The sequence below is a fragment of the Gavialis gangeticus genome, unplaced genomic scaffold (genome assembly GCF_001723915.1).
Source record: "Gavialis gangeticus isolate Ggan-Ray unplaced genomic scaffold, GavGan_comp1, whole genome shotgun sequence".
Lineage (NCBI taxonomy): Eukaryota > Metazoa > Chordata > Crocodylia > Gavialidae > Gavialis > Gavialis gangeticus.
In genome coordinates, this window is record NW_017728992.1 from 9,927,299 (window position 1) to 9,949,138 (window position 21,840).

A 21,840-nucleotide genomic window follows, 5' to 3' on the forward strand; every position below is an offset into this window, starting at 1 on the left:
CATGTGTACAAGTGGGCTGTTAGTATGTTGACCTTCGTAAGTCAGTGCAGGTGTATGGCAGTAGCTGGGGAGTATATTACAATATACTTCAGGGTCCTGATGACATGCTAAAGCTACAATACAGTCTCAGTGGTTGAATAAATCCCCAGCACAAACTATCTGTGGGTCTAGCTGAAATGGCTCTTCTCAGTGATGATGTACAGGATATTAAGAAGCAGACAATTTGCATCAAGACTGCTGTAGGCAGTTGTCTCCACAGAATTAAAGAGTTGGAAGTGCCTCCACAAATGACCTAAAATTAATTAATCTTGTGAAAATGAACTGAAAACAGTTCTTTTCACAAGATTAATAGTGCTAATGAAATGATGTGGCTGTCTGACAGGCAACGTTCCCCTCAGAAAAGGCTGGGATTGTAGATACATATTACATGATGCCCAGAAGTGGTTGCATTATAGAGAGGAGAAAATATCACTAGTAAGTATTTAGTTAACACAGAGATGAGCATTGCATAGACAGAAAGGGAGAAGGATCGCTAGGCTAGAAGTTAATATTAATAGAGTTGTGTGAGGTGTAGTAGCAGAGCAGTAATAGTCTCTTGCTACAGAGAGGTGGGGGTAAACCTTTCTCTGGACTTGTGCTAAAGGTCCCCTCCCAACTGACCTAGCTTTTGTGTACCTAGCCATATGGGCTTGGGAATCAAAGGCAGCTGGATGGGATGTCAGCTACATCACTCCTATGTGTGCCATTGGCTATAGAATCTGATACACCTTAACCATGCTAGCCTGGTATTTTCGGGGAAGATCGTTGCCTTTTGTTTTATCACTAAAGCACTAATGTGACTACTACCTAGCAGCATCTTTGAACTGAATATATGGTAGTCTGAGATGTTTGTTGTTTTTTTAAATAGTGGTTGTAGTTGCAGAAATGACTAGAAAATTAGCACGAGGAACTCTGTGTCAAGGAGTCAAAATTACCTCATGGGTGGTTTAATAAATAGTAGCAACTGGTATAACCTGGGACCAATTATAGCTCTGCATTCATTGGTCATATATTAGCATAAAGATCTCATAAGTATTTTGGATAAACATAACCCCTATAAATATCACTGGTAATCACTTCTTTAAATGGGACATGTCTTTTAGCATATTTCAGTTGCATAAGTTTTCCTGGCTATTCTTCTTATTCTTGTTACCTCCAGAAAAACCATGAGTCTGAAATCTCAGTTGGCTTTGCATGACAAACCCTGTTCCCTTATTGATCCACATGACATTTAACCAGCCAAGTCCTTTTAAAGTTGGTAGGCATATGCAGATTTGTCCTTTGTGTACTATTGGGAGATTAAACTTCTAAAAGGTAAAGATTCTGCACTGTCTGAAGCTTTGAATGTCAGAGAGACCAGTGTACGTTCCCTGATACAGGGTGGAATGACTTGAGGTGAGAGAACCAAGTACTGGGCTGCTTCAGATCCACATAAGGGCAGAGTTATATTTACAGTACACAAGCTGAAAAGGATAATGCCTGGGGGCTTTCCTGAGCTGTCAGTTCCATTTCTGTGAAATAGCCTGTCCCCTGCCCTGAACAAATGTGATTATGCTCCTGTAATATGGGCTACAAATTGGGTTAGGTTCATTGTTTAGTACTGACGCAGGGTTATGTGCCCTGATGAGAGCAGATGCTGTCACTTTAAGTGGTTTCTGGGAATTAACACAAGTGGCTTTGGGGCTTAGATACCTACCGAGAAGCCATTAAAAAATATTTAAACAATAAGGCGCTGTCTACTAAGCAAACCATTACTTAAAACAGTTGAACTCATGTACTGAATGCATATAATCACTGATCAAAATGGCACATTTTTAGAGTGGTTATGGAAAGCGTGTTTGTAGCTTAGCTTAACATGTCTTATGGTATTGACTTCAAAGTATTGCATCTTCTGCTGGCTAAACTGAGCAATAATCTTTCTCACTTTAATTGTCTCTTGCTAGTCACTGACACTCCTGTTCATAACAGCCCACATACCTAATCATAATGCACATGGGTAAGGAAACACAATTCTGACTGTGTGCAACCTTAAATTTCTCCTTTCCTTAGCTGTGTGCCTGGGTAACTTGATATTTCAAACATTGTTCTCCATGTGTAATTTGTGTAGGTGTCCAAACTTAATCCCATTTTCATAAGGGAGCCCCTCTTCCCCCTGTGTACATCCATGTATTTCTACCCAGAATTCAACTGAACATGAAAGTCAGAGAAAGTGTGATCACTCTGGCTATTTTTCATTCATCTGTGGGTAGAAGACCTAACTGCACACTGAATTCATCACAAAGAAGACCTGGTCAAACCTTTTTAAAATGTACTGTAACATTTATTTGAAGCCAGGCATTCTTGACCTTGAGAAGACCAGCTTCCACAAAAATAGGGATAGAGGGGCTCAAACCATCTTGCACTTCTATTTCTAAGTCTGATGAGCCTTGGGTGCTAACATGTTTCATAGAAGTGCTAGGTGGGGGAGCAGTGGGGGCGGGGGGAGGAAGAATACGTGTTAGAATGGCTCCACCAACTTTTGATTGCCTGTTTGCTTGTGACACAATGTTTATAGCAATTAAAGTCATTAGTGTCATTGCCACCACAGAAAAATTCGAATGGCAGAAAAATTCTGCTCCAGGCTGCTAGATTTCATGATTTTACGCAGCTGCACTAAGTCACGTCTACCACATGCCAGACAAGTAGAGGATTATTCACTAGGTTTACTTAAACTGGTTATCACTATGGTATGTGAGCACTTTCCATAAAGCACAGACACAAAGTTATCTCCTTCTCCCAGCCCTGGCAACAGGAGCAAGCTTTAATATTATTGTTGAGCACACATGCCATACAGCTGCAGATTTGTTTTGTGAGGGTTAATGCAGAGCAAAGAGAGTGTGTTTGCACTTATTTATGCCTTAAATTCTGCTTTTAATCACCCCGGCCACTTAACTGTCTGGGCAGAAAAGGACTTGGGTGGTTCTCTGAAATTTTTTGGACAGTTTTGATGAACTGTAAGCCTCAATAACCAGAACTGTAGATAGCAAAAGAAGTAGCTGCTTGGCTTTGTCCCACACTATGCAGGAACAACTTAGCAGTGTTTCCCAACCTTAGGACCCCTTTTGAAACACAGAGTGAATCAAGACTCTGCTCAACCCCACCATGCATTTTGAAAAAGGTGCCCATAAATTAGATCATCACAGCACGGCAAAATCTCCCCTTTCCTATAAGCTTTTATGAGCAGTGCTATACTGACTGACATTGACCTTTAAAATACTGTTGCTGGCATCCGAATTAGCTGGTCAAGACATGTCCTTAAAGCCTTTTTCGGGTAAACAATGGACATTCTTTCCAAAGGCCATTTTCCCCTTCTTCCCCCACCCTTCATTTAATGAATTTCCTTTTAAAATAAAAGCCAGCTCTTGTTTTGGAGAGAAAAACGCCTTGGCTTTATCTTGACTGGCTTAATATGTTTACATTATGCTCTTCATATGTATTAGAATGTGCTAGTTATACACATACACATGTGAGCACACACATGTACAAACACCTCAACACATATTAATATAACATGGTTGTGTGTGTGTGCATGCATGTATGTTTATGCATGTGCACACTCAAAATACATAGACTCAAAATCCCCAGTGCAGACTTCCTCAAACTTTGGAAAACCTCTGTAATGCATTTATTAGATAGGTATCGTCATGTTCTGTGGCTTTGACATCCTAAAACACCTGCATTCTTTCATTCTTTGATGTCTTTATGACTCTCCATTTCTCACTTGATAATTTTCTTTGTTGGAAAACTTGTTTCTTAAACTTTTGCCTTTTTTTTGGCTCTGCAGTTTTGTGCGACTCTGGGAACCACGGCTTGCTGCTCCTTTGACAAACTGCTAGAGCTGGGGCCTATTTGTAAGTGGTTGTCTGCTGCTTCTTTCTAAAATGTAAATAACAGTTAGCTAGTCCTGCTGACTCATTTCCAGGGTGTTGTGTGGCATTGGTTCCCAAATGCAATAACTCTGTCTATAATAAATCTTTCCCTTACAATTGCTTTCTAATATTGTTTCAAGAATCTAACTTGTGTTTTCAGGCCAGATCACCAAAGTGGAAGCAGACTATATCTTCAAGGGATAATGTAACCTCTTTTGTGCCAAAAAGTATTAGGGGGTGGCAAAAGGTTGAAGTGTTTCACTGTGCAGCTTTTCTCTCTCATCCATTTTGCTTGTGTCAGAACCTCCCAGGAGCAAGGAAAAACAGAATTTTACTGTTTTTTACTGACATTGATAGCCCCTGTGTTGCTTGCACTCTTTCCCTTTGGTTCCTGTGACTGTAGGGAAGCAGAGAGGTAAAGACCAACCCCCTCACTCCTTCTGCCCTATGGTCACCAGGGGTTGGCACAGGGAGCTGTACTAACTAGATGGGATCATTGACTCCTGCTGCAGTGTTGTCAAATTATGGTGAGCTCTGATCTTGAATGATGATTGGTATGAAATGCATTTTTTGCTGCATACCTGTGTGACAGGTAGTTGCATTTTAGTTTGGGTAGTAGCAGTACATCTGGAACAGTGACTCTCAACCACGGTGCTCCCAGGTCCTTTGAAGGCTGCCATGAGATGTGAGGAGATAAACTGTGCAGATAAGCTTGTCCCTGCCTGGATGATCCCCCAACCCCACTGCCCGGCCCCTGTGTAAGGATGTAAGTATTGTAATATATAAATTCATTTTGGAGATTGAGTGCTTCTCAATTAATGAAACTTATGGAGGAGTGCCTCAAGTCCGTAAGGTTGAGAACCACTGATCTAGAACAGCTTGTGCCTACAAGAAGACTGAGTGTGCAAACAGGAGTAAGAATTGTACTGATAGCACAGGATATTGATACCAGCTGTTACGCTCTACCTGTTCTGTCCTCAGGGTTTTGTAGTGCCACAAGGGTAACTAAACCATCCCAACTTTAGCTCTGCTTCATTCACAGTCAAAGCTGGGGTGATTTAGCTACCTTGTATTGCTACAGCAGATGCATCAAACTCACTTGGCTCTGAGTAGCACGGGACTGATCCATGGGCCAGATGAATGGCACAGGGCCAGCCCCAGGGGTCAGATCAGGCCCACAGACCCCTTGCCTCCCCTGCATGCTGGATCCAGTGCCTACAGCCTTTGCTCCATGTGGTCTGGACTGCACTGCATGTGGCTCTCTCTTTCTGGCTAGATCCAGGGTATGTGCCTCATGAAGCATGGGTCCTGGACTGGCTGTAGTGTGCACCGGATCCAGCATATGGGGGACCCATGAAGCCCACACTCTGAGATACCAGACCCAGTGCCTGCTCTGGCTAGTCCCGGACTGTGCCACATTCAGTGCTCGCTCTGTCTGGGGCAGGCCCCACACACAGCATTATCCTGTAGTAGTGGGTGCAGCAGGCACTAGATCCAGCATGCGGAGTGTGGGAAGGGGTACCCAGATTGGCTTCACATGGGGATAGCACTGGGGGTTAAACAATGTGGCTCTGTGGACTCAGGCCATATCTTGAATACCCATCTACTACAGGCTCATGTAATCATAGAGAAGTAGGACTCGAAGGAACCTCCAGAGGTCATCTAACCTATCCCCTGCCTGAGGTAGGATCATCCCCATCCAAACCAGCCTATGCAACCTACTGTCTAACCCAGGGGTGTCAAACATAGGGCCAGTGGTGCTGCCCCAGACCCACACAGGGCACAGTGAGTACCTATGGCACAGGGCTGGTCCATGGGCTAGTTTGGGTCCATGGACCCCCTCCCCTTCCCCCCATCATACCTGATCTGGCATGCAGATTGGCCCCACATTACTGATCAACCCCTGGTCTAACCTCTTAGCAAAACTACCCAGTCAACCCTGACACAGAACAAGACTTAACGCCCTAAACTGCTACAGTTAAAGCAGGAGGATCATGATGGCCAGTGTCCTGCTGCTATAGAAGTGATTAATATGTGCTCAAGAGAACCAAGGAAGAGGGCCATGCCCCCAGCAACAGAGGAAAACAAAGATCCCCAGAGTTCATAGCAATCTGACCATGGGGTAAAATCCTTTCCTGGCCCCAAATATGGAGACTGGTCTGACCTGGAGCTGAAGGGCAAAAGCCTCTGGGTAGGAACCTCCAGGTTTAAGTAACAGCAGGAGCACTGGCACATCCCAGATGGACAAATTACATTGCGGCAGCTGCTGCATGCTCCTGAGCAGCAGTTTCCCCTCCATTTTAAAGCAGCTAAAATGTGCATTTTTCCACACTCTGTATATTTTGTCTGGTGAAATGACATTTCAAGCATCCTGGAAGAAGTTAGTGGCTCACTGGGACATGAACATCTGGAATTGTCCTGATAAAACCAGGATGAGATTTGATGTTTTCTTAAGGCACCAATCACATAATATGCATAGTAAATTTACAGGAACTAAGGAGCTACATATGCTGAAATAGTTTTGCATGAAGCACTTAATGAATAACTTCAGCTAGCAAATTCCTAATATGTGACAGTTTGTTCACATACAAGGCTCTTATTTCTCAGCATTTTTTATTCATATATTTATTTTTCTATATTGTTAGAAATAGTTCATTTAGCAGCATAAGTGTCTCCGAAAAATGGTGCCAGATAAGAATCTGCTGCTCTGGAGCACTCAGAAGCTAGAATTTTAATTCCAAAAGTTGAGAGATTTTGTTTCTAGAAATTAATGCATATATGTATGTCAGTAGATTTTTTTTAAATATGTATTTTTTAATGTTCTGCACATGTCATATTTGAAAATATCGTGTTATGAATGAATAGTTATTCAGAACACTGGGTGCTTCTTAGTCCCTTGGTCTTATATGAAATGACTAATGATAAAACAAAGTCTTTGCTTATTTGTCTTTCTTTTCTCAGGTAATAAAGAGAATATCTGGTTGCATATTGATGCAGCCTATGCAGGGAGTTCTTTCATCTGCCCTGAATTCCGGTATCTTCTAAATGGAGTGGAGGTGAGTGGTGATATTTTTTTCTTATACCACCAAAAGCCCATGGATTTTAAATCTCTAACTTCCTATGACTATAACACTAATGCCTTTCCTGCTGTCTTTATGATAAAAGGACCAGGCTACTACCTGCCGTAGAAATTTGTTTTTCAAAATGGTATTGAAATAAAGTTGAATCAACCAAGCACTCTGGAGTGTGTTGTAGACATGGGGGGGTTGATTGTCCATGATAAGAACTTTTTAAAAGGGTAATCTTGATTTTTTAAAAAGTTGTAATAATTAACATCTGCTTTCTTATCTGCTCATCTATTTACATACTCAGGGACGGGACATACAGAACCAACCTGTAGCTCTATCTACAGCAGTCAGGGTTTAATAATAAAACGTTCGCTAGATGAAATTTTCTTCCAATGAGACGTCGGCTTCTTTTCTCTCCCTCTTCATGAGTTGCCTGGCACTTGGGCACTTAGATAAGCGTAGAGCAATTTCCTGAAGCTTCCCTCAGACTGTCAGATAAGTCCTTGTCTTCCACGTCAGAGGAGAAAATATCACTGTTTGGTAAAGCCAGAAGTTTAAACAGAATGGTACCGATAGGTAGAGACTAATAAAAAACCCTAACAAATAAAGCATTTTTTTTCTGTCTTTTTTATCAGCAAATGAAGCTTGCTGTAATTTCCTGTGTGGGTTTTTTTTTCCAATTACTTTTATTGGTTCCTAAAGGAAATGAATCAGCCTCCATGGTATAGTCCCGCATCTGTCAGGGTTTTAACTATTCAGTAGCTCTGAATAGGTTCCCTACCTCACACATCAATGGGTAAAATACCCTTTTACATGGCAGTCACCAATTTTTTTACAAAACATTGTGAAGTTATGAAGAAAGCAATGTGAGAAGTCAATTACAAAATGGGGCAATGAGGTGTGGGTGCCTTCCTGAGATTTGATCTAAATCTTGCCTTGCTCAGTCCTGTCCTTTGCAGCAAGGGTGCTCATTTTTTATCCCTTTTCCTTACACCAGCCTTTCAGATATTTGAAAACTGCCATGATATCCATCCTTAATATCCTTTTCACCAAAATAAATATACCTAGTACTCTCAGCCTCTCTTTGTACAGCTTGCAGCCCAACCCCTTTGTTATCTTTGGCTAGGTACAGACATTCAAAAAGCCTGATGCAGAAGTAATCAAAGCTACATGGGTTTCTGTAAACAGCATAGGTTAGTTTAGAAGCAAACAGAACATGCATTTGCCCTTTGGTCAGGGGGCATGCAAGCTGCCTGCACTGGCTGAGGCCAGCAGGTTGGGCCTTGCCTGCTGGAGGATGCCAAGCACAGCTAAGCAGGTGGGTCACCCCCAATCAGCTGCAGGGCCCATGCAGCAGAAGCCTCCATTTCCCACCCCACTACCCCTGCCTGGCTGCAGCTCACAGCTCACCACAGGCAGGAGGCAGGGCTGGGGACAAAGGCTTTGCTGACTCAGCTCTGTGAGAGCCCAGGGAGTGAGTGCTAGCACGACTTCCTGTGAGTGGGGGCTAACAAATGGGGTGCTGCAAAGATGCCTAGGATGCTGGCATACAGCAACCTAACGTGAATCAATTAGGGACCTGGTACAGAAGTCCAATGCACCAGTCTAACCTAAACCAATTAAGTTAGAGTGTACATTGATCTAGGTCTATCTTAGACCAGTTTCAACAATTTTTAAACCAGTCTATGTGCACTGAATTTCTGTTCTGCTATGGGCATAGACCAGTTTTGGGGCATTTATACTTGTTTACATGTAATGTCTTTACCTGGCCTTTATCTCTGCCTTCTGGATCATCTTTAGTTTCTCTATAACCTTAAGAGGTGGGCCCCAGAACTAGATCCAGTACTCTACTGTAGCTTAATCAGCACTGAATAGAGTGATACAATAACCTGACTCCCTCCTGTGCACTACATTTAATGCTTCTCTTAATCCGGCCCAATAGCTGGAGTGTTTTTTTGTGATAACTCACATTACTCACTCAAGCTGAGCTAGTTATTCACTATAACCTTCAGATCCTTCTCAGCAGTGCTACTGGCTAGGTCATTATTTCCCATTCTATATTGTGTGCAATTGATTTTTCTTCCCTAGGTGTGGCATTGGCATCTTAAAATTATTGTTGTTGAATATCATCATTTTGTGGTCAGCAGTTTAGTCCTCTTACTTCTTCTTATTGTTATTTTTAATTCTAAACCCATTCTCCAGGGTGTTTGCAGTTTCTTCTAGTTTCATGTCATCTGCAGACTTGATCAGGAAGCTCTCTATTCCTGCATCCAGGTCATCAAGAAAAATGTTAAACAGCATCAGATCGAGAAAAGACCCTGTGGAATGTCACTTGCAACCTCCTGCCAGTCTGGCCTTGATACATTTAGACTAGAAACAGATAATCCATTCATCCCAGGATATGTTGTATCCACATTTGTCCCAGAACAGAGCAATGTCCAGGCCTGGGATATGCACACTTACACAATGCTCTTCAGAGTTTGGTGAATTGCTGAATGCACTGTTGCTTTTTCTTTCTACATTAATTCAGTAATGCAGTCTTGGGACAAGTGTTCAGATGCACTTTGCAATGTTCCTGGATAAAATGTTAGCATCTCTTATCCCATGAACCTTTTTAGGATTTATCTTGGAAGAATGGACATGGGTATCTGAATGTTTTCACTTTGTCCTGGGATAAAATGGTTTATCTGGGGGGAAATGTGACATATGTTTGTAGCCTTATAGTTACTCTTTGCTTGCCATCATTCAGCCCATTATATATTCACATACCAGTAACTCTATCTAGCCCACACTTCTTCATTTCACTTATGAGAATGTCTGGTGGGATTCTTTTAAAAGCCTTATTCTACTAAGTATTTGGAGGGAGAAAAAAGATTTTTCTGACCAGCTATAATACTGCGACTAGTCTATCAATACAACATACCATTCCAGATCTAAATACATGGCATTTGTGTTTGGGTATATTGCATGTATTCAGTGTGTGTGGGTGCATGTGTATGCGTGTGTGTGTGTGTGTGTGTGTGTGTGTGTGTGTGTGTGTGTGTGTGTGTCAAGTCTGCAGATGAAACAAAACTAGAAGAAACTGGAAACATTCTGGAGAATGGGGTTAGAATTTTAAAAGATTTTAATAAATATACACATCAACACTGATATATGAATCTCAAAATATGTATAATATATATAAATGTATGGACCATATAATACTATATATTACATTATATATTGCATATATATTATATTACATTGTATTTATAATTATAAAATTCATGTTTCAGTCTGTGAATGAGTGAATTCTAGGACATCTTTATTAGAAAACGAGGTACAATTACAATGATATGTTGTTTATATTAAGGTAGAGATGTTTTTATGTAGACTATATAAAAAGAATGCAAACATGTTAGAACACTATTGTGAAGCACTTTGGAATAGGAACTTAAGTTGCCCAGGCAGCCTGAATTTTTAACATTGTGCATAGGCTCATGCTCATGCTTAAACTCAGCATAGGCTTATGCTCATGCTTAAACTCAGGAAAAAGTTTAAGCATGAGCATAACTTTAAACATGCAAGTAGCTCTGCTGACTGTTAAGGTTTATATGACAATGGGGTGGTAGTGTTTGCTGTAGTCGTCTACAGACAGCTACATGTCAACCAGTATGCATGTACAACTCTCATTTGCTTTAAATAGAGTTACATTATGATTGAAGGTGCAACTGGGGAAACTGGCAGCGCTGCTATAATATGACACTGAACGTTTTCCTAATGCCTTTTTTCTTCTTTTTATCATGTCAGTATGCCAATTCACTTAACTTTAACCCTCACAAGTGGCTCCTCATCAATTTTGACTGCTCTGCTATGTGGTAAGTATTATGGAATATGGAAGGTTATCAGTGATCCTGATCTTTGTGGGAAAGCACACTGTCTCCCCAAGGCTAGACATTCATTCTGGTTGTATAGATGCATGGAGTTTTGACCAGTGCTATAAACTGTGAATTATTCACATCAGTCATACTCTATCATTAACTGAGGTTGCAGAAGGCTAGAGATGGCTCTGAGCCCTGAAGTCTGGCTCCAGAAACAGAAGTTTAGAGTATTCAGATCTGTTCCATTCTGTACTCAAAATGTATGTCAACAAGACAAAGTGCACACTAAGTCAAGCTTCTTTCTCTGTCTCACTTGGCCTTTCTCAGTCTGAGCCTTGGTTATTTGTTATAAAAGCCATTGTCATGGCACCCAATCATTATAATACCAATAGACTGGGAACAATGTAATTAATAAACAAGTTGGTAAATTTAATTTCAAAATCGTTCTCATTGTTCATGTCTAAGGACAGATATGGTATTTTATGTTCCAAAGAGGGTCCTTCAGGACCAAGCACAATATCAGCATCTCATAGACACAGATCACATCATTACTTTCATTATCAAAATAACTGGCCAGGAAACTTTAAATATTTGCATTTAAATGGTCCAAAAAAAGGGAAAAAAGCCCTTAAAATTCATTTGATAATAGCTTAGTTTGCAAACATTAAAATCTTTATTGGTTTGTTCATTGTTAAAAACATCTGAAAACTTTTAAAAGAAACTGAAACTTAATGCTGAAAAGAGCTTCCCATCAATATTCACCCTCTCATTTTCTCCTAATCCAAGGTATTTCTCATACGCAAAGCAGTACTAAACCTGTATGTCTATATCTGCACCCTCTGGTAGACTTTAAATTCTCCAGGTCACAGTGCCCTACTACGAACATATTTTTCCTATTTAGGTCAGTTGGTAATGGGTATTTTTACTCTGCCTCATGTGTAGTGATAGTCAGTCTCAGTAGACCAAGATTACTCTGTGGCTTAGCCTAGTCCCAAGAGTATAATTATCTCATGATGAGATGTCTCTATGGATGTGTGTAAGGGGGGGAGGGGAGAAAGATGGAATTCCTTTACTAACTTCCCCCAATTCCTACTCATAACTCAAAGAGCCTAGTGTCAGGGAAGCCACTGATGGAGTGAGGAAATTAAGCATCACAGACATCCATCATATATTTTAATGTGCTGCAATTTAGAGGACATTTAGGCCTTGGGTCCCATCTGCTGCCATTAGTACTTTTTGAAAATCTCCCCTTAATTCTAGACTCTGCCCCAAATTAAGTGAGAGGCAAAGATTTTTTTAGAGTGATGTCTGTTATTGAGCCAACTATGTAACTGGAATTAGAATTAGACAAGGTTTTGAATATAAGATATTCTTTGTCAGGCCTCTGATCAATGTCTCGCATTTGAAAGCTTGTCTGATTTTATCCTTACTACATAGTTTGTCCAATAACAGCTATCACCCTGAGAAATGCTTTCCTCACACACAATTTCTCAGCTATCACAGCTACATCATTGCTCTTAAACTACTTAAATGTATTTTTAAAAATTACAAAGCTTTTTGTTGAACTGTACTGCTTTCCACCTGTCAATGTCTAGATATTTTAAAAAGTGTGGGTGTATGTATGCGTGTGTGTATGTGAAAATAATTACTATAAAAGAATGTACTCAGCAGTCACAGGAACCTTACATTGGGAAATTTCAGGCTGTTTGCTTTAAATTCTTCACTTTGCATCTTGGACATTTTGAATGTAAGTTTAAACTGGATTTCCTAATTGTGTATTTGTGTGAATTTTTTGGGCAACAGATAAATTCTGTAATAGGGTAGAATTTCCTAGATAGCATTGAACAGTTAATGCGTAGTAGCGCTTAGATTTGTCCATAATAAACCCTTTGGTAAAATCTTATGGAGAGAGACTGGGCTCCTCCTGGATTCTAGTTGCGTGCTGACTCTGGCCTTAAAATTGATAAAGAATACACAAGTGTATCCTAGGCTCCTACATCTTGTTCAGGCAAGGGTGTAAGGGTTCTGCATGTTTTGCCCAAGGGTGATACTCAAAGTTTGGACCTTCAAGCCCAGTGGCTTGGTTTTCTACAGTAGGGGTAGCCAACCTGCAGCATGGGTGCCCCAAGTGACATGAGCAGTTTCTATGAGGCATGCAGCAGATTGAAGAAGAAGCAGATGGGCAGGAAGCAAAGGAGCAAATTGGGCAGGGGGCACAGGGAACGGAGCAGAAATCAGACCAGCAGATCAGGCAGAGAAAGGGGATCAGAGTGGTACTTGAGGTGAGTATGGGGTGAATTTGTGAAATGTCTGCCAAAAGGGTTTGTCCCTACTGTTCTAAGGAGCTCAACATTGGCAGGTCCCATTGTGGGGAATGGGTGCTAAGCAGCTCTAAAAATCTTACCATTTTCATTTAGGGACCTGCTTTAATGAACCCTTCTTTGAAATATTTTGGCCTGTGTAGCCTGCCCTTTCCTGATCAATATTTTCCTTTGGGAAAATGGGACATAGAACTGCTGCCTCAGATGTGTTTCCATCGGTAGAGTGGGAAACCATATGTGCTGGGTCTATGATTAGGCCAGTCTGTTTCCTCCTGTTCCTGGAGCCAGCAATTCCCTTGCCCTCTTTGAATAGACCAGTTCTATCAATCTGACATTGTCATTACTGTAGTAGGCCAGTTGGCATCAAGAAATAGAAGAATTGCTCTGGGCAGATTTATAACTCTGTAAGCACAACCCCCTTCTCCTGCTCCTTTGTTACACTGTGTGCCCCTAGTGAGAGCCACACTTATCTGCTCATCATAAAACATAACAGTAGTTCCTAACTCATTGGAAAGTCTTGGGGGAAAAGACCTCCACACAGAAGAGCAACCGTTGTTCTAAGTATGGCAGCACATGTACCATTAATAATCCTGCTTTATTTTCCTCCAGTAATTTGAACAATTTCCTTATTCGCCTGCTAGATTACTGCTTTGTATTGCTGGTCACACTCATTCATTATCTGCATGGCAGCAGGATGATTTAACCTTGATAATGTTTCCTTTCTGAGTAAATGCTCTATATCAGTCGCCTTCTCTTCCTCCTCTTCTCAATAAATTGCCTTTACGACATACATGGTAAATTGGCAGGAGTGGAAAAACACTACTGAGACAATCCAGGTCTCCTAAACTCATTGTAAAACAATTATAGAAGGTTCCTCTTAAGCCAAGATTGATTTCTTGCTGTAAGTAGCCTTATTAGGCATTTTTTTCCATTAAAGGTGTTTATGTTGATACACACAACACAAATGCACACAGGGCTATTTTTTTACCTGTCTATAGAATTTGGCAAGGCATTTAGGCTAAGACAAAAAGCCAGAGGCTGAACCAATTCAGTCTTTGCAGGTTAATCTAAGCTGCAATTATTGAACCAATAAGCAAATGAACAGACATTCACTTTTGTTTCAGGAAGTGCAGCCACACACGTGCAGTGACTCAAGCCAGAAGCCAGGGGGCGGTAGACCATGGCTTTCCAGGATGTAGCCAGCATGAGCTGCGTGTTCGCTTCCTCTTCTGGTTTGACCTTAACCAGTTAATTCTGATACTACATTCAGCCAGGTTTATCTTAAACCAATTTCAGCCATTTTGAAGCTGGTTTATGTGCATTGAACTTCTATTCTGTTACAGGTTTAAACCAGCTTCTAATCACTTAAACCAATCTGTGTGTAACTTGTGTCCCTAGCCTTATGCTGTAGTTAGAGCTATGGTATCTGAGCACTTCAATCCCAAAGCTTCAGACATACATACATTCCTACAGTTTAGTAATATGTCTGGTCTAAACCCAGAAGACCAGACGAGATAAAAGCTCTCATCAAATAGCTCTTCCTGAAATTTTTAAAATATTTCAACATCATTAAGGCCTCACTTCAGTGAAGTCCTTTAGCATATTCTTATAATCCCATTGATTTTAAAGGGAGATAAACATTTGCTTGATGTTAAACACATGTATAAAAGCTCTGCTGAACTCAGATCTTGAACTGCAGCCTAAACCTGGTCTAACTTCGAATGCTACCTCCCTCAGCACCTGTAATTCCACTGGGTAGAAGGATGAAAGATTAAATATAGTCATAAAGGCTAGAACTGAACCATTTGTCTCCGAATGAACTGAAAGGAACTTAATCCCAGGGAAGCTAGTATCCTTTAGAAATCCCTACTATATATAAACTTAAATTGTCAAAAGGAATATAAATGATTTAGGAGCCCAGGTCCCATTGAGGTTCAATGGCACATGGGCTCTATGTCACTAAAACACTTACCCCCAATATAAATGCTGCCATTTCTTTTCTATGCAAGGTGATTGTGTCAATCTAATCTTATTGCTGTAGTAATACTTTGGTAATAAATAATCTAGTAGTACTATCTAGCATAGGTAGGAGGCAATTTCATTATACTGCCAGCTTCTAGCTCCACAGAAAGGAATGGCTAATGGAGCCACAATAAGAGAGTATTATTTTCCATATCCAAATGGCAGGTATATAGCAACATGACAATACAGGTCAGCTGTGGCTTGGGCATCTGTTAACCACTTTGGTTTGTTCTGAAATAAGACAGGAATAAAATTTTGATTGTATTCAAAGAAGACAAATTACTTCAGGTTAATACCCAACAAACTGTTGGTTCCAAAGTAATTTTTTCTTTCTTTTTTTTTGGGGGGGGTATGGTTTATGATGATCTTAATGTACAAAAAAACTAGTTTTCTTTTGTTGAGGTTCACTGTGCATGCATTTTTAAAGGAAAGTGGCTTTTTATAGATTGAAATTAAATTGTACATGCATTTGCTCTATAATGTGAAGTAAGCACTTTGGTTATTTTCTTTATCATTAAAACAGATGATAATTGAGGTTGTTAAAAACTCTAGTTGCACAGTCAAAACAAAATAATCACTTTTCCTAATGATTCTCACTACTCTGTTCTCAGGAATCTTTTTTGTACTCTCAGTCTTATGAATTTTAATATGCAAGTAACTGACATGTTCCTTCTGGGAGGCCCAAGCTCCATTCCCTGCCCAGCCAATGATGTTCTGAGTGATGCTTAGCAAGTCATTTCACTCTGTGGGACTCATGGAGAGAATGTGCTCATTGAAGGTTCCACCAGGTTACTTGTCATCTAAAATTATTTTAATACAGTGGTACTCAACCTCTGGCCTGTGGACCAAATCCAGCCCAAGGGAACATGTCATCTGGCCCACAAGGCTCCTTACCAGTCCCAACATTTGGGAGCAGGGGATTGGTGGCAGCATTAATTGCCACAGCTTCCCCATGCTGGATCTGGCCTGTGGACTGACCCATGAGATCCAGCCCACAGACTGCCCTCCACCACTTACCCAGCCCATAGGGCCAGAAGTTGAGCACCACTGCTCTAGCACCACAGCCCACACTTCAAGAGGGACATAGAGAATCTGGAGATGGTTCAGAGGAGGGCCACTCACATGATTAGTGACCTCCTTTGAAGACCCTATGCAGGGAAGTTGAGGGATCTGGATTTCTTCAGCCTTCACAAGAGACGGCTGAGGGGAGACCTTGTAGCTGCCTATAAGTTTATCAAGGGGTGGGGACAACAAGGAACTGGAGAAGTGCTATTTACCAGGGCACCCCTAGGAGTAACTAGGAATAATGGGTACAAACTAGTAGAGAGGAGATTCAGGTTAGACATTAGGAAGAATTTTTTTACAGTAAGGGCGGCCAGAATCTAGAATGGGCTTCCAAAAGAGGTGGTACTACCACCTAACTTGGAGGTCTTCAAGAGGAGGCTTGACAGACACCTGACTGGGGTCATCTGACCATGGTCCTCTTTCCTGCCAGGGGCAGGGGGTCAGATACAATGATCCTTTGTGGTCCCTTCTGACTCTACAATCTATGAACTGATGAAGAAGTATCATTAACACCAACATTTATGATAGCCATGGAATGAATTATGGTTTGTGAGGCTAGAAAAGGAATAGCCTGCCCACCGTATCTATATCAGTGATAGAAACAGATGTTGAGAAGTGAGCTTGAGTTTTGCCACTAACCACTATTTATTTGTCCTTTCTCTTCAGAGTAATCCGTGTCTGTTCTTTTCATGCAGGGTGAAGAAGAGATCCGATTTAATAGGTGCCTTCAAGTTAGATCCACTTTACCTGCAGCATAACCACCAGGAATCTGGTACTTTTGTATTTAAAGAAGATGATCATTGTTTTATGCACACTTATTTTAAATGAAAAAAAATAGTTAAAGACTAGGGGCAACACTTTCAAAATCATCTCTGTCCCATTTCAAAAGGTGACTTAGCACCAGAGTCTCAATGGTTGTGAGCTTGCAAACATACAGATAGATTCCCAGTGAGATTTTTAGTTGATACAAATACAATGGTGGTTGGAAGATAATAATTTTATGATGTTCATACTTGGCAGTGGGATTTCTCCAGCTCTATACCAACCAAGAATATGTGCTGGGTTAATGTTTGTTGTGATCTGGATGTGATGATTCAATTGTGTAGGTGGCAGGGTAGATATGTGCATCTTTACAGACTAGTAAAATAAGATTTTATATACAGAGAACAACCTTTCGTGAACCTAAGTGCATTGCATAGGTCATTGGAGGGTGCTATACCTTGAATGCGCCTGGTCCAAATTTGAATCATCCATTTGAGCCAACAGTATGCTCTTGTTGCAAAGAAGGCTAACGGCATACTGGGCTGCATTGTCTGTAGACTGAAGGAAGTAATTATTCTCCTCTATTTGGCACTGCTGAGGCCACATTTGGAGTACTGTGTCTAGTTTTGACCCCCCAGTACAGAAAGAATTTAGACAAATTGGAGAGACTTCAGTGGAAATAGCTAGGGGGGTGGGACACATGACTTATGAGGTGAGGTTGAGGGAACTGGGCTTATTTAGCCTGGAGAAGAGAAGACTGACGCGGGAGGAATTTAATTGCAGTCTTCAATTACCTGAAGGGGGTTCAAAAGAGGATGGAGCTAGATTGTTCTCAGTGGTAGCAGATGACAAAACAAGGTGCAATGGTTTCAAGTTGCAGCAAGGGAAGTTTAGGTTAGATATTAGGAAAAACTTTTTCACTAGGAGAATAGTAAAGCAGTGGAACAGGTTACCCAGAGCGGTTGTGGACTCTCTATCCTTGGAATTTTTTAAGACCTGGCTAGAGCAAAACATGGCTAGGATAATATAATTGGAGATGGTACTGCTTTGAGCAGGGAGCTGGACTAGATGGCCTCCGGAGTTTTCTTCAAACCCTAATTTTCTGTGATTCTATTTAGGACACCAATTACTCTGTGCCTTATTCCCATTTGTCAGTGATTTCCTTAAAATAGGGGCCACGCATTTCAAATATATGTGCCCAAAACCAAGCTGCTGATTCCATATTTAGGCATCTCAATAAACATGTCTGGGTTTGTCAAGGTGCTGAGCATCTCCAGCTCCTGTTGACTTCAATGAGGTTTAGGGTTGCTCATCACATCTGAAAACATTTTTATTCAGTTCTCTAATTCTGGGATTTGGCATTTAGTAGTATGCCCCCAGCTTTTTAACCACTGCTTACAAGGTAAACAAAGTGACATTTTAAACCTCATTTATCTATCATTCAGGAATTTAAGTGAGTGACAAAATACATCTATCTGTGTGCAATTACTCTTAATAACCATGCTGCAATTATGTGTGCCCAAAAGGGGAAAATCTTTATTTTGTCGGTAATTATAATTCTGTGTGACTTCCATAGTCATGCCAAGAAGATTGTATGCGCTTGCCTGGCAACCCAGGATACAGGTCAAATCCAAATGGCAGCATTAGGAAATTACAGCTTTGTGAATACCACATGTGCTCCCACAATTCTGTTCCTCCTGGTTAAATACAGATGGAAGAGTAAGGCTTGTAATCACTAGGACAAGGACTAATCATTGATTGCATTATGCTCTACAGCTTCTGAAATGCGTTACTAGTGGATCATTAGGCGTAGACTCTTGCAGCGACATAAAGTTATGTGCTCGTCAGAGGTTGCCTTACTCTTTACTACCAGGCTTGCAACTATTAAACTAAAATGGTCATTGAGATGTAGAGGAAAATGGGCGTCATCAAATTACGTTGCTACTCAGCTGAGACCCATTTGGTCTTCCACTGAAGTCAGTGGAAGTCTTTCCCTTGACTATAATGAAATGAGTTTATTGTTGTTGTTAAAGCAGTCCTTAAGGGTCCTGCTGTCCTTGGTTTTATACAAATGTTCAGTAAAGAGACAGTCACTTCTCTCAAGAGCTTGGTTATGATTAGAAGGAACAGACTAAGGGTGGGTAGGATAAAGGTAAGATCAGGCAGTTATAATAAGGAATACATCCTTGTGCACCTAAGCTGTATACACAAACGTAGCTTGCCACTGCATTTGGTTGTCAGGTAAGAATGACACTGCAAGAAATACTTCCTTTTCCGATATAGATTATAAGAATGGTACATATGGCATGTAACTAGCCAGGTAAGTACATGTGATACAGCAGGGATATAGCTTATAGCCATGTTGTTCTAAGAGGTAGAAGTAGACAAAAATCTTGTGCTAGAGGTGATATCTTTTATTAGACCAACTAAATAGTGGCAAAAAATATATATTTCTTTGCAAGCTTTCAGGTCCAAACACGCTTTTTCAGGCAGAGGAGAGTGAACGTTTTTCATTGTAATCCAATTCAGGCAAGCACTGAGGCACATACTTAAGTCACATGGTCCAACTTACATGCATGGGTAAAGCAGAATAGAAGTAGTAGTGGAAGCAGTAATAAAGCTCAGCATGCACTTAAGTGCGTCTCTAAATAGGGATGGAATTAAACATGCCCCTTAGCACATTCCTGAATCAGGGGCTGGAACTGAGAGCAGAAGATCTGGGTCCTGTTCTTGTCTCTGTCACAGACTCACCACATAATCATATGCAAAACATTTAAGTTCATGTCTCAGTTTCCCCTTAATGTGAAATTAATTCAATTAACTGATTTGCAAAACGAGATACACCTCCTGACTCTCGGTAATTGAACAAAATATAGCTATCCATATTCTAGGCTTGCCTCACAAGGATGTTTTTTGGCTTTGTCAGTCAATGTTATAAAGAGCTTTGAACAAGACTTTGAGAAAAAACAACGGAGAAACGCCCAGCATTATCCTCTGAGTAGAGCTGATGTTTGATTATCATTTAGAGCTCTTAGCCCTCTGAGCGACAGACCTAGGAACAAACAGCAAGTGTCTGAATAAACACAGTGGAGTGGTTAGTAGCACAAAATCCCTCTTGAACATGTCTTTGATTCACCAAAGTGAAGACTGAGGAAACTTTATGACAGAGAACCTGTGATGAACCGGTGACCTGTTACTATTCTTCCTTTGGCTTCCACTTCACAGAGGCAGTTGAGTCTCTTACATGTCAATTATTTGATGCCTTCTAGACAAGCGTCCCCTTGAAACAGGAAAATAAATGCAATTATTTGACCTAGCATTTTCACAGGCCTCAAATGTAACAGAAAGGAGACTCATTGCTTCTCATGAAAACTGCTTAATTTTGGCTATTTAAAAGCAGGTATAGTCCCACCAATTGAGAAGTAGGTGAGCCCAAAATGTCAAGGTGCTTCCTCATACATGCTCCTTTGCTTCAGCTCCAATGGCTTTTGGTTGTACTGAGTACCTTACAAAGGGTAAAATGGCAAAATTCTCTAGTATCTGGTTTTTGAAGTTAAAGTAATTGGATTTATTTTTTCCCCCTCTTAGGTCTTATTACAGATTACCGGGTAAGTACATCATTAATAATTTGACTTTACGATGTTAAAATGACAAAAGAAGAGCTGTTTTTCTTTCTTTTTTTTTCATGTTTCTCAAAACATCAGCACTTTTCTGCCAAGAAAGCTCAAGCCATGGACAGGCATCACACTTTTGTTGGGCAGTATACAAAGCCTTTTCCAGTTCCTTATGGAAAAAAATAGTAATTCCACCATAATGTGGTAGCTCTTTCAAACAGTAACTTCACTGGAGAATGAGTTTTCAAGCAGTCAGTGTAATGCCTGTTCAGATTTATGTAGCATGGTGAGAAGCCCTAGGATCCCCCATTATCCCATAGTCCTCTGCTGTCCCTTCCTCTTTCCAAAGTTGGTGCCTGATAGCTCACCCAGTGCGAACTGTCAGAGAGTCCCGTGGGGACCCTTCTGCTGACTGTCTTGGCTCTCTCTAAGACTGGTCAAGTGGCATGACCAATTCCTATCAATTCCCAATCCTTTCCAGCAGCTGCAAGCTGACCACTGACTGCCAGCCCCCTTCCCTGACAGGGAAGAGGACAACTTGTCAGTTATCAGGCTCCTTTGGGGACAGGGGGAGCCAAGGAGAACCCCCTGTAGCCCACTGGCTGAAAAGCTTGCCTTTGCAGGGCCTTTTTTGCTCCCCTGTAGGGCTGTGCAAAGCTTTGGTTGTCAATTCAATTTGGAGGAGATTCGAACCAATTCTGCAGCTGAATCTCAGAATCCAAATTAAATTGGGACACCCATTAGAAGGTCCAAATTGAATCCAAAGCCTCTGAATTGATTTGGAAAACATTCAGAGAGATTTAGAGATTCAGATCAACCAGGAAGAGGCAGGCACAGCTGGGCAGCTGCAGGTTCCCCAATGGCTCCTCCAGCTATGCCTGCCTCTCCCTGGGCGAAGCCTTGGGAGAAGCCCCCATCACTGCCCTACGCTATCCCTCACCCGGCCCCATCCTCCTGGGACTTTAAAAAGCTGTGCACTCACCGGCTGCAGCAGCAACAATCGGGGCCTCTGAGGGCTCATGGCAGAGCCCCCCCATGCAGTGCGTGGCAGTGGGGGGCAGCAGGGATAGGCATGGCACAGGTGCAGCATGACTTCTGAGGAGAAGGAGAGGGACCTGGGTTTGTTTAGTCTAGAGAAGAGAAGACTGAAGGCAGGGTTTAATAGCAGCCTTCAACTTCCT

General features: G+C 41.3%; 1 protein-coding gene across 3 annotated transcripts in view; it reads left to right on the top strand.

Annotated features, from left to right (window-relative positions):
* LOC109300158 (aromatic-L-amino-acid decarboxylase-like) overlaps positions 1-21,840 on the top strand; it is a 103,244-nt gene that overhangs the window by 45,355 nt on the left and 36,049 nt on the right. For all 3 annotated transcript variants that reach the window (XM_019520748.1, XM_019520756.1, XM_019520783.1), the window contains exons 7-11: positions 3,863-3,929; positions 6,909-7,003; positions 10,805-10,872; positions 16,979-17,055; positions 20,634-20,653. In XM_019520748.1, the coding sequence (XP_019376293.1) occupies positions 3,863-3,929; positions 6,909-7,003; positions 10,805-10,872; positions 16,979-17,055; positions 20,634-20,653 (327 nt within the window). The remainder of the gene's footprint in view (positions 1-3,862; positions 3,930-6,908; positions 7,004-10,804; positions 10,873-16,978; positions 17,056-20,633; positions 20,654-21,840) is intronic.